General features: G+C 43.3%; 1 protein-coding gene across 1 annotated transcript in view; it reads right to left on the reverse strand.

Moving 5' to 3' along the window:
* Nucleotides 1-3,246: 3,246 nt before the first annotated feature.
* The window catches only part of npr3 (natriuretic peptide receptor 3), a 19,337-nt gene continuing 9,056 nt past the window's right edge, over nt 3,247-13,527 (reverse strand). Inside the window, exons 2-8 of the mRNA XM_069725014.1 lie at nt 8,066-8,188; nt 7,134-7,300; nt 6,857-6,992; nt 5,983-6,077; nt 5,769-5,886; nt 5,602-5,686; nt 3,247-5,091 (exon numbers count right to left, since the gene is read on the reverse strand). Coding sequence (XP_069581115.1) covers nt 4,980-5,091; nt 5,602-5,686; nt 5,769-5,886; nt 5,983-6,077; nt 6,857-6,992; nt 7,134-7,300; nt 8,066-8,188 — 836 coding nt within the window. The 3' untranslated portion in view covers nt 3,247-4,979. The remainder of the gene's footprint in view (nt 5,092-5,601; nt 5,687-5,768; nt 5,887-5,982; nt 6,078-6,856; nt 6,993-7,133; nt 7,301-8,065; nt 8,189-13,527) is intronic.

The raw sequence follows: 13,527 nt of genomic DNA on the forward strand, positions 1-13,527 counted from the left end.
CACCACGTTCAGCTCAGATTCACCACGTTCAGCTCAGATTCACCACGTTCAGCTGAGATTCACCACGTTCAGCAGAGATTCACCACGTTCAGCTCAGATTCACCACGTTCAGCTCAGATTCACCACGTTCAGCTCAGATTCACCACGTTCAGCTCAGATTCACCACGTTCAGCAGAGATTCACCACGTTCAGCAGAGATTCACCACGTTCAGCTGAGATTCACCACGTTCAGCTCAGATTCACCACGTTCAGCAGAGATTCACCACGTTCAGCTGAGATTCACCACGTTCAGCTGAGATTCACCACGTTCAGCTCAGATTCACCACGTTCAGCAGAGATTCACCACGTTCAGCTCAGATTCACCACGTTCAGCAGAGATTCACCACGTTCAGCTGAGATTCACCACGTTCAGCTCAGATTCAGCTGCTGCTGGGTGTCCGCTGATGTTACGTACAGTTTAAGAGAAAGAGATTAGTGACGTGAGTAAAAGTTTTGAGGAAGCAAACCGAGACAAGACCTCCAAAATGGTTTTTTTAAGCAGGAAATATGCAGAAAAAAATGTGTAGCAACACCGAGTATCATCACAATATCACGGTTTCAAGCAAAACTACTGTTCGAAATTCGATTTGATTTTTAAATCAAATATTCATGTTCACGACGACCCTGAAAACAGCGTCTTCTTCTACCCGTCTTATTTCATGGCGGCTGAGTGACAGCTGTTAGGTGCATTACTGCCACCTTCTGACGGGAGTAACGAGTTACAAGCAGGCAGAGGTAAAAATCAGCGAATAAGGAAGAACAATAGTCGCGTATACTATAGTATTATATATACTAATAGAGTTTGTAGGTTATAACGACTATTCAGATATTAAAAATTCGGGACCCGTCCCTATTTTTTTACCTGTTCATTAATTTTTCTTACCGAGTCCAAAAAGCTTAAATTTAATTTAATCTACGTGACTTTTTGATCTTCCAAGACTCTCAGCTGACAGGTTGGCCTATAAACCCTGCGGTGGTTCACAGATTGTTCATTGAGCACGAATCCTCGTCAAAAAAAGAAGACGCGGACACGCTAACGTTTAGCAAAACCAGCTAGCCGAAAGTTCGTATCACTATTTGGCAGCTCTAGTTTTGTTTTTGCTGCACAAATAGAAGTTTAGTAAAATCTTACTAATGCTGCTAACGTCAACATGATCTTCCGTTATTCGGACGTTGACATGCTGCGATGTGATTGGTGTGATGTTGAATGCCGACTTTATGTTTTCATACTTTCAGAAGAGCTTCTTGTTCACGAGTTGTTGTTTTTTTGGGGAAAGTCACAGGAATTGTGCAAAATTGCAAACTTCTGCAAATATTGTGGAGATTGTTGGACTTTGCGTTACTAACATCAGGTTGTTTTATAAAAAGCGTGCGTGCAGAAGTCCTGTGATGAACCGAAACAAACTGCAACCGAACCGCGAGGTGTTTTTCTGAGAACAGGTTTTTACAACGAGTCCTGAAACCCAAACAACCGTCCGCTCGTTTGTCCCGACTTTAAGATTCGACCCACCGGAGTGTTTTTTTCCCCCCTAAATTATCGAAAACCCCTCAGTAAGGTAGAAGTGAGGTTTTTTGGGTGAAATAATCAACTTATGCGATAAAAGCTTCAATTTTCTTGAAACCTCGTCACCATGACAACAGTAAACGCGTTTTTTTTTTTTTTTTAAACAAACAACCTCCTAAGTCCTCGTTGGAAGTGGGACGTCTCCTGCTCCGAAGTCCTCTGTTGTATCGATCCATTGTCCCTGCGGGACGCCAGGATGTCGTTATTTAAACGACCACAAGAGGTCGCTCAAACTTTACAGTGTTGCTGTGAGTCTTTATAAGCTGCTTGAACATGAGACCAAGTTTAATTTGAATATCTTTTATAAAAGGTTGCCACCCTGCCAGCTGGCAGATTGTTTTATGAAGACGGTCGATTTAACGCCTTCAGCCTGGCGTTTTGCCCGCCGCCATCTTGTTTTTTTGGAGCCAGAAGAGACCATATTTTACGAGCGTCTTTGTAGAAGTGTTTGGTTCAACTCTCGGTGACTTTCAGGAAGTTCAGTCGGGATTCTCCGCCAGTCATTTTGCTTCTCCTGATTCAAGGTTTGTTCGGGAGCTTCGTGTGTTTCTGTCGGATATTTGAGCTTCTAATTCTCGAGCTACTTTTGAGTTTTAGTTTGTTTATTTTTGGCCTCGGAAATCCTGACATACATCTGCTTCCATCACTTCCTTTGTTAAAGGCTTCAGGTAAACTTTCTGTTGCCTTAAGACATTAAATTGAGGTCGTAACAGACAGAAACAGATTTTTGTGGATTTCATGGTGCAAATTGTCGTGTTTCTTTTTGTTGTTATGAGCGTGTTCGACTCATTCATGATCCCACATCATAAATAAAATAAGAGGTCAGAGTTCAGGATTCAGGGAGGACTGTATCTCTGCTCTGTCAGTAAACCATTACAGACGGCTATAAGCAGGTAAACAGCACTTTTACTACCTGAACCCTACAATGGACGAACATCTGTAACCATGGTAACTGCTGCATGGAGACAGCTGTTGTCTCAGAAGGCTCAGACTTAAAAATAAAAAGGAAGTGAAAGAAATATTTTTCTGAAGACAGAAAACTGTCATGAAATGAAGAAAGTATTTTTTAAAACAAAGACTAAACACGAATCAGATGCTTCAAGTTTTTGTGTTTCTAATTAAATTAAATTGCTGCAGCAGTGATGTTAATCTGAATTTCATTTGTTGTTTTCATTACTAACTTTTAGTTTTTGCAGATGCATCTCTGATTTCTATTAAAATAATCCTGGAACAATTTTTTTTAATCGAGCAGATTTCAAATGAATTATTTGGGTACTTTTGTGACTTTTTCTCCTTTTTTACAACCTTCTGTCTGTTTGTGTTGTAACGTGTAAAGACCTGAACATTGTGTGGAAGGATTTTCTTAATATTGAATAATGAATTGTTTTTCTGAGCCAAGTTTAGGTTATAGAAACCCTGACGTACCACAGCTTTGCTAAATAATTGAAAGATTTTATATGATTCAGAGTAAATTGTCTGACTCCTAATGATCAAAATATACATTATAATCAACACAAAAAATTGACGCTGGCGGTCAAATCAACCCCTAAATTCATATTATAACTGAGAAAAATACCATGAAGTTACTGTTTGGTAGAACTGAAGTGTTGGTGCCATTTAATGCAGAAATGATAATGAAACTAAACAAGATAACGTTTAATAAAAACCACTATAATTTCAATATGGATGTTATAAATAACATGAAAGAATTCAAATACATTACGGTCATTGTTAACTCACCTAAACTCTACCATGTTATAAGTATATCATACAGAGATTTAAATAAAAATGAAAGTGGAGCTCCAGAATAAAAAATTAAAATTGTATAAAATGTGTTTTTCTTATTATTATTTTCCCCAACATACAAACTGAACCAGCAGGTTATTTATCAACGTCACCGTCTTTATTTTGTTTCTGTAAAAATCTTAAATTTAACTCCTGCGACCCAAACAACAGAGTTACCAAAAAAATATAAAACAAAACAAAAAACTAAAGGTCACAGATGAGCAGTTTCATGCAGTCACTACTGTTTATGGAGAGCATCTCATTCTGCATTAAAACACAGAAATATCACGTAATTATGATCCCAGCTCCACTTTCTGATAAGGACTTCTTAAAATTTGGACTTTTATGGCTTCAGTAATGTAAATTTATTATAATTATTTTACTACTATTTCAGCAGTTCTAACCATCTGTTCCATTATTTATAACAATAGACTGTTTATTAAAGAGTTCGTAGCTTCAGGTCTGTAAAATGGTTCTGATGCAGAAGTGTCTTCAGCTGCAATACCAGCGAGTGCCACTAGAGGTCGGCTCCAAAAAGCCTCCGGCTCCATAGACTCCCATTCAACTTCTCTCATCAAATCCAAAGTGAATAAAATGTGTCCATCAGTTATCTCGGTGTTGTTAGCTAAAGTCACTCCTTCTTCTTAGTTTTCTGGAGGTCCATCTGAAAATAATCCCTCATTCATTAGAAAAGAAAATTCAAGAAAACCTGTTTTTGGGGGCGTGTCTGTTTGATTGACAGGCCTGTGGTGAGGTGGGAAACACTGATCAGAAGGAGGGAGTTTAGCTGATGACAGCAGCCCCTAGTGGCCCTCGGTGGTATCGCACTTTAAGGTATTTTTTCGACCCGGAGACTACGAACATTTTTATTTAAAATCTATGATAACATTTGCGGTCAGGGCGACCAAAATAACATCCAATATGAGATCAATTGTAATTTTCTTTTACTTGTTTGAGAGGAAAGTTCTTATTGGTGATCTAAAACACACATTTTCTTTTGTAAAATATACCTTATCAGAAAGTAAAACTATAATTCTTTTGCAGGTAGTGACTGAATTCAGACAAATTTAAAAAGTAAATACAGTAAGTGAGGCGATCTGAAGGCGTACAAAGAGATGGTACTTCAAATACGTGAACCGGTTCAGGAGCAATGTGCCCCATCAGGGATTCATAAATAAGATTCGCTTGTTATGATCAACTGAAAACGTTACAATATCAGTAGCTTAACATCAGTAGCTTATAGCCTACAGATACAGATGAGCCTGTATCCCTGCAGCTCCAGCTCTTCCATTTCCTCGTTGTCATTCACAGTCACGGTAATCACCATAGGAATAAAAAGAAAAGAAAATATCTTTGTAAAACAATCCTGAAAGAATATTAAAGCCAAATCTGTCGATACAATCATAAACCTTTAGCGTGGAGGAAAAGTCCAAGTAAGTGGTGCTTTGTGACTGTTACAACGGTCCTGAGTTATAATAAGTCAAAACTCTGAAGGATACAAACACAAAATGTCTCGTTTCTAAAACGGCGTCGACGGACGGCCGCTGGAAAAGTCTTTGGTCACATTAGGACGTGAGATTCTCGCCGCCGATTACGCGGCGGTGAAGTTGGATCTGATGGAGTCCTCTCGTAGCTGGCGGTGCTTCCCCGAGTCGCACGCCTCGCCGTGTGTGCGGCGCTCGATGGTGATCCTGTAGTTTTTTCTGCGGGGGAATAAATCACGTTAAAAAATGTGTTTGTTTTTTACAGTGTAGTTTTCCACTACGTGAGTCTCAGTTTCAGCTTTAACGTGCAACAGTGTTTCCTACACTGATTTTATTTTGGCGGGTCGGCCAACAACGGTTTGGCAACACTTTTTTTTTTACTCCAAGTGAGGAAATAAAATGGTTTTGTTTTTTTTATCCACTCCAGTTTGCCGTGTTTAAGTCACCACATTACGCTGTTATTTCAATGACACTTCCTGTAGCTGCTTCAAATTAAAAGCGCTCTACAGTATTTTAGTGGACAGAAACCCTTCATTCCTTGACTTTTATTTTGGAAAATTTGCAGGAAAATTTTGAGACAGAAATCCAACAATAACACTTTAACGCAAATTTCTTAATGAAAGGAGTTTCTAAGCCTTTTGAGTCGGAGGGAGGCTAACCGACGGCTCTTAGCCGCGCGTCAGTATTATTCGTATACACGTGAAGATAAACATCATGTGTCATTGTTACCTGAAAAAGTAGAACGCTATAAGCATTACGGTTCCCAGAACAGCTCCGACTATGACGCCCGTCAAAGCCGACACGCCGAGTCCACCTGTCAGGAAGAACAGTCTGCGGTGAAACTCTTCGTACACACCGGCTGTGAAAGGTTAGCGTGAACGGCTGTGGGTATTTACATGACTTGTCCGGCAGCTCCGGGTGTGTCGTATGTCGTCCTCTCAGAGTGAAGTGGTCGACGTTGAAGGCCGGCAGCAGCTGAAAGGTTCCGTTTACGCCGAAGTAGTTGGCGACCACCTGAAAGTTGGTTCACCGCGTTATCGTCGAGCCACTTCGACGTCGTCTACCGGTTAACGAAGCTCCGGACAAAAAGGTTGCAACCTGTCTTCTTACCTCGTAGGTTCCCACCTCGACGTCGGTCATGGCCATCAGAGAGAAGTCTCCATGTCGGTCCCCGTTGACGTCCATGGAAACCTGGCCGGCAATTCCTGTCCACGAAAAAAAAAAAGGTCAATCAGGTACAATGTTCATGTGTTCTGAATCTTTTCGGTTGACGAGCACACTGGATTGTTTTTTAATGGACTTCCAGTGAGCAGACGGATTATCTCGGACTCGGTCTACGAAAGATAATCAACCTGCCGGACTCGAACTCTGAAAAACTGCGTGCACATATACGTTGAATACTCTGATCTCACCCTAACCTGACACCAAGAGTTGAACTTTACTGATGTACGTTAAGAATTCCCTCCAAGATGCTAAAAAACAATCAAATGTTTGGTTGTTACGAATGTCAAAAAAATGCAATAATATTCCACGGGAGCGAATCTGAGTGCAGATTGAACGTTGCAGTTTTGACCTTGAGAACATCGGCTGGATGGATTAGCGATGAGCATTTAGAGCAAAACCACTATCTGAAATTTGCTCGTAACTATTCGATTTTATTTGAATGGAATATTGGTGCATTACCGCCACCTTCTGACGGGAGTAACGCATTACAAGCAGGCACCGGTAAAAAAACAGGAAGAAATAAGGAAGAACGATAGTCACATGTAGTAATGGATTTTGTAGACGATAACGACGACTTGAATTTTCTAAAGCATCGATCTTCAGGCCGCATCGGTGCATCTGAACGATCAGCTGGTATTCACGCCTCCGCATGATGCTGCCGACGCTTCTAGCAGAAAACGGAGGCTTTTTCGGAGTCGAGTCCTCTCCCCTTACGAGGTGTTTTCTTTCTCACCGACATCGTTCACCGACTGACTTTTACCTTCGAATGTTCTGTTCCACATGCGTGCTGTGATCTCCGTCCCGTTGCTCTTGCTGTAGCCGTTTTTCATGGCTTCGTGCAGGGCGATGGCGTAGAGCAGCACGGCGTCGTGGAAGCCCTCCACGAACATGTTGACCTGCCGGAGGTCATAACGAGGAAGCGATATTACCCGTTACTAAACGACTCCTCGGCTCCGGCGGCTCATCGTCCGTCAGTTTGACGAGTCACCGGCTGATAAAATGACTCGCGTTAACGTGCGACAGAAACTCGTACGTACGTTTCCACAGTCTCTGCAGTCGGCCTCTTCGATGGTCTTCGTCATCTCGATGGAGAAGTTCTCGAACTCGGGTTTGAGCGTCCTCAGCAGCGTCACCGTGTTCAGGGAGGCGTAGGCTTGCCTCGCCTCGTTGTCGTGTTTGTCTCCTCTCCTCCACGAGCCGTTACCTACAATTTCATTTAACAGGGACACAAAGGTACATTTACCAAAACATTATTGTCCAATCAGAATCAGTTTAACAAAAACTAAACTAAAGCTAAACTGGCTGCCGAGCGGCGCTGGAACAACGCACAATATTTTTGGGAAAATGGAAATAAAGCCCAAAGTAAAAGTTTGGCTTTATGTTTAATGATGAATGGATGTCCAACATTCAGTCTGTTTTTACCACGAGATACTACATCCCGCCCACCGATATCTGGAACCTGACTGCACCACAGGCCTGTCAATCAAACAGACACCCGAAAAACCCCCAGAACAAACATCATTTGTTCCGACCTTCAAATACGACCCCGAGGAGTGTTTCCTTAAAATGATTCCTTGAATGATGTTGTGGGGGTCAAGCTCTAAGTTCTTTAAACTTATGCAAAAATCCGTCGTCGTGGCAACAGTAAACGTGGCATTAAACAAATTTCCCAGGTTGTGGTTGGAAACAGGAAGTGAACTTGTGTCTTTTTGACTCGTCCACTCAACCTTTCCTCGTCTGCACGAGGAAAAACTCCAATTACATAGACTTCATCCGAACTGCGTCATTTCTCTGGGACACCAGATTGTCGTTCTTTATACGACCACTTGAGGCCGCTTAACTACAAGATCTCTCTTTTTTTTTAGGACAGTGTCATCCAAATATTTGCAGTGTAGACGAATAAAAAGCTTCTTCATGGAGTCCACGAACAAACGATTGATGAAACGTAGGTTTCTGAGCGATGACTCACCGTACGAGGAGGCGTTGAAGAGTTCCACGTTGAAGAACACGTAGTTGCCGGTGGTCAGCTGTCGTCGGTGTGCGGCCAGCATGATCTCTCGGATTTTATCCGCTCCCGTGCACATGATCACCACTGCAGGAAAAAAAACAAAAACAGTCATGACTCAGCAGTTTGCACGAAATTACAAATCAAAACATAGCTGGGAACATTCATCGGTTTTCATTTCATTTTCTTCTGCTTTGATTTGTGATTTTTACGACAGACTTTTCATTTCTTTTTTTTTTTCTTCCGTCACCTTCACACACATTCAGTCCTCTCTTACAGCCGGTGTTCCTGACGCAGCTGTTGATAATTATTAACGCTGACCGTCGGCTCTGACGTTCGCAGCTTCCTGTGGTTAATTTGCGGCGGTCTGGTGCCGGCTGATCAGAACCAAGCCGGTGGATCTGCGGCGTGTAATCGAGGCCGCGAGCTGCACGTCGCTCTGATTAGAGGCTGCAGACCGACCAGATGCTGCACCTGCTGAACTTAATCAGCCGGAGGACTTCAACGCAGAATAACAACCATTACCCTTCAGAGGCTCGTCGGCACAATCAGAGCGACAATCACACGTTTTCTGTGCGATCGCCATCAGCTGGTTTGAAGAATGTGGAACACGAAGAAAAAGGCCCGTCAGGCTGCAGCTCTCCGCCCACTGGACTGAATCACCGACACCAAACCGGCAGCTAAACCCTGCACTTTGTTTTTATTTGTTTGGTGAGACGCCTCACTGAGGGAACAGGTACGCTTTTAAACTTAAAGGTAACATGAATTCCGATTTATTTTTGGGGGATTTTAAAGCAAGTCTGGGAGCTGTTAATGCCGTGAAAATGTCCAAAGAGAAATGCACACAAGTCATAGTCAGTTTGGACTGACGGGAGTTTATGATGTCACGACTGAAGGAGGACAGTGATTGGTCCAGACCACGCATCAATCATCAGTGATGTCATCAACCATCAGTGATGTCATTGTTGGTTTGTGAACGTTACGAATCCTCCAGTTCAGATTCTGTCCGTCACCATCTTGCTAGTTCAGAGCAGTTCGGAGCAGGAAGTGACCATATTTGGACGAGCTGGGGGAGGAGCCAGCGGTGGATCTGACCGATCTGATTGGAAACCTGACGATACTACGTCCCGCCCACCGATAGCTGTAACCTGACTGCACCACAGGCCTGTCAATCAAACAGACACGCCCCCAAAAACAGGTCTTCTTGAATCTTCTTTTCTAATGAATGAGGGATTATTTTCAGATGGACCTCCAGAAAACTAAGAAGAAGGAGTGACTTTAGCTAACAACACCGAGATAACTGATGGACACATTTTATTCACTTTGGATTTGATGAGAGAAGTTGAATGGGAGTCTATGGAGCAGGAGGCTTTTTGGAGCCGACCTCTAGTGGCACTCGCTGGTATTGCAGCTGAAGACACTTCTGGATCGGCAGCGACGAACACTTTTATATCCAGTCCATTGTTGTAACCTGCAGGTTGACCCTGCCTTCCCCAAACTCAGCTGGGATAGGCTCCACCCCCTCATGACATGGACAGACTTGTGCCGCCACTTTAGCAGATCGTCTACGAAGATTAACCTCCCGCTCTGTTCCTGTCTGAGCGGTGATCGAAATGAACTCAGATCACATATGATCCATAAAGTCGACAGGTCGGAGGGTTTATGAGTTAACATATCTTCGGCTGTTCGTATTCTCGGTCCTCTGAAGCCCGACGGTGACGACGAGGCAGCAGAAACCTCCATTGCTCCAATTGTTCCTGAATTTGGCCCAAAAATGTGTTGAGGCCGAGTGAGCAGAGAAACGCTGCCAACTGTGTTAACAGTGATGGAAACCCAGAAGCAATAATAATAATAATAACAGCACGTTTCGGACAAAGTGTTTCCACAAGCTCTCCTCCTTCCCCTGTTGGTCCTGAACATGTAACCCCTGACAGTCAAGTGAGGGAAGACTTTTTCGAGACGAGGAAATAAAAAAAAGTAAAGGCCGGTATAAACTTTTTCCCCTTCGTGTCCCGGTGATTAAAAATAAATAAACCAACAAACAAAGTGGCTGCGCAAACAAACAGAAACCCCGGCGTCCCGGTTAATAAGGAAGATTCAGAGTCTCGCTGGAACATTCCTCACAACTCTGTCACTTAAACACACCTCTCCTGAAATATCCCTCGAGTCGGTGGGACAAACTTCACCTCAGTCCTGCCAGCACTATAGCACCCTTTAATTACACTGGGCTCGACACACACTACCGGCCCTGTGTGCGCTCGGCAAGCCGTTCCACGGGAGCAGCGCTCGCAGCCAGCAATATTTCAAAACTTCTGGATTTTTCCTTTTTTAATGCCGGGGGGGGCCCGCTGATGCTAGTCACAAATGAAGTGAGGAATGGGGCGGCACACGGCCGACTTGCCGAGTTTCAGCTGCCTGTAAACAGGCAACGCAAACAGGATATAAAAAGTCGTAGGATTCGGTCTTTGAAAGCGAATCTGCGTCCGCCCGTCGCTGTTCGTCGCCGCCGCCGCTACACAAAGGTTTCATACAGACTCAGGATGGGAGTGCATGTCTCAGGAGGATTAACGTCAGAAACCGACCAATCACGGGACAGCTGCTTCGTTACCCACCCCGCCCCCCCTAAGTGGTCGTTATGTGTCGTAATATTGTGAAGTTAAAATCTGATGAGAGGATTAAAAGGAAAGCGCAAAGTAAAGGTCAGTCCAGGTCAAGTAAATCGGAAAAGTCGCAAATATCCTGAAACATTCCCGTTTACAACAAGAGACGACCAACGGTGATGTCATCAACCCTCAGTGATGTCATCATCCATCAGTGATGTCATCGACCATCAGTGATGTCATCGTTGGTTTGTGAACGTTATGAATCCTCCAGTTCAGATTCTGTCCGTCACCATCTTTGCTAGTTCGGAGCGGTTTGGAGCAGGAAGTGACCATATTTGGACGAGCTGGGGGAGGAGCCAGAGGTGGATCTGACCGATCTGATCGGAAACCTGGGGATACTACGTCCCGCCCACCGATAGCTGTAACCTGACTGCACCACAGGCCTGTCAATCAAACAGACACGCCCCCAAAAACAGGTCTTCTTGAATCTTCTTTTCTAATAAATGAGGGATTATTTTCAGATGGACCTCCAGAAAACTAAGAAGAAGGAGTGACTTTAGCTAACAACACCGAGATCACTGATGGACACATTTTATTCACTTTGGATTTGATGAGAGAAGTTGAATGGGAGTCTATGGAGCCGGAGGCTTTTTGGAGCCGACCTCTAGTGGCACTCGCTGGTATTGCAGCTGAAGACACTTCTGGATCAGAACCATTTTACAGACCTGAAGCTATGAACACCATCTTTAATATACACTTTAATAAACAGTCTATAATTTACACCCAAGCAACAAGAAAAGACGGTATAACATCTCCATAGCAACGACGCTGTAGTTCTGTTTAACCTGACTTTTTGCGAGCTGATTGGCTGTTGAAAGAGATGCCTGATGTTCTACAACTGACCACTGGAGACATACTGAGTCTCAGGCAACAGACTGTCAATAAAAACAGGAAGTAGCCTCGGTGACGTCACCCTATCGGAGACAGAGGTGGTTTTTTTTTTGAGCCTCGGTCGTATTGCACTTTAAAAACTCTCTTTTGTCTTAAAACTTTCTTTTCTAACAGCAGTTGTTTCGTGTTTCGGTCCCTGTTCGGTTCACCTGAAGCTGACTCGGCTCTGATGTCTGGCTGTAATGTGATTATAGGCACACAGCCTCGGGCGCCGCTTCCACCAGACGTGTTGGACAGACGCTGGCGGCTGATGATGCAACAACTGCTGCCTTCCACACAAATCTGGATTCAATAATAAGAATAATTCTGCTTTTATACAACTTGAGTCTCAGTTTTGTAGATTTCACCGTCACTCCTGCAGGTGATGATTTATAGAGACGAGGACTGAACTGAAAAACTTTCCCGGGTTTCACCGTTTTGTTTTGTTTTGATCAACATTTTTTTTTATTTTGCAGCAGCTGTTCTGTAAAACATTTCGATGTTATTTGCAGATTTTTGAGTGACATTTTTTTTTTTTTGCAGTAAAATTGCAGGAATGAGCAAACATTGCCAGTCGAGGAAAAAGTTGTGATGTTTCTCTAGTGGCACTCGGTGGTATTGCAGTTTAAGACACTTCTGCATTGGTCTCATTTTTCAGGCCTGGAAGCTACGAACACTTTTATATCTCTTCAATGTGAAGGAAACTTGGACTTTATGTCGAGCAGGATTTATTTCAGCCATGTTTGATCCTACATGTTCTCATAGGAACCAGAGGGAAGGATCATACATCTCCCATTTCAGCTTCTCTGCATCGACTCCCTTCAAAATCCAGAATAAAATTAAATCCCTCAAAGACCAGGCTTCATGATATCCCACACAGACCAAAAGTCTGAGTCAAAGGAGTTGAGATTGTTTTCACTGTGATCATTTTATCCTGCACCTACGGCTGCAATCAAAATGATTCAACCCTTTAACCTGCTACAGATTGCGTAACAGATCCCATCCGCCTCAGAGGAAACTCAGGGAGGAGGCTGGTCTTCCTCAGGAAGCTGCACTTCGTGTCCAACGCGCTCCCGAGGAGGGTCTTTATCGGCCCGGGGCGGAGAGGGCACCGCTCCGGTCAGGAGGAGGATGAGGAGCTGAGCCTTCCTCCTCCATCCCTGTCTGTGATGGGACGCTCGTTCAGACACACTAACTCCACCAGAGAGCCGTTATCACACACGTGAACACACACGTTGGATCGGACATCAGACGCTTTATAAAAGAGTTCGTAGCTTCCGGCTCTGAAAAATGGTTCTGATGCAGAAGTGTCTTAAGCTGTAATACCACCGAGTGCCACTAGAGGTCGTTTTAAATGAATTCCACTCACTGAAAGGAAACAGTGAGATTAATAAACTGCAGTAATCTGACTTCTGATGTATACATTGTCTAAATATCTAATTATAATGAAACAATCTGATGTGTTGATTTGGTATTTAGGAGTCTGCAGTGATTTATTCTGTGATGAAATCAGAGGCTGCAGATCAAACACAGTACGTGACTCTGAACTGATGATCGACTTAGATTTAACTCCATCAATTAAATCAGACCGTCTGATCGAGCGTTTCCAGTTTGAGCCGTCGGATCATCCATGTCTGTGATATTCCAGGAGAGTGATGAATATTTCAAGCTTTAAACAAACTAAAACATCTTTTTAATGTCGGGATGTAACGAGGTGTTTTTTCCTTCGTGATAATTTGACGATTCGTGCAGCAGAAATCTGATCGCCGGCAGTTTGATTAGCGAGCAGAGTTTGGAGTCAGAGCGCTGAAGGTTTCACCTGAAGTTAAGAAACTTTTTGTCCATTTTAAAAAGAGAGTTTTTAAGTTTTTGTGCAGCTGAAGAGAGAAAGTC

The sequence above is a fragment of the Brachyistius frenatus genome, unplaced genomic scaffold (assembly GCF_029030835.1).
Source record: "Brachyistius frenatus isolate BFR_SWC_R1_liver_20210118 unplaced genomic scaffold, ASM2903083v1 Contig_407, whole genome shotgun sequence".
Taxonomy (NCBI): Eukaryota; Metazoa; Chordata; class Actinopteri; family Embiotocidae; genus Brachyistius; species Brachyistius frenatus.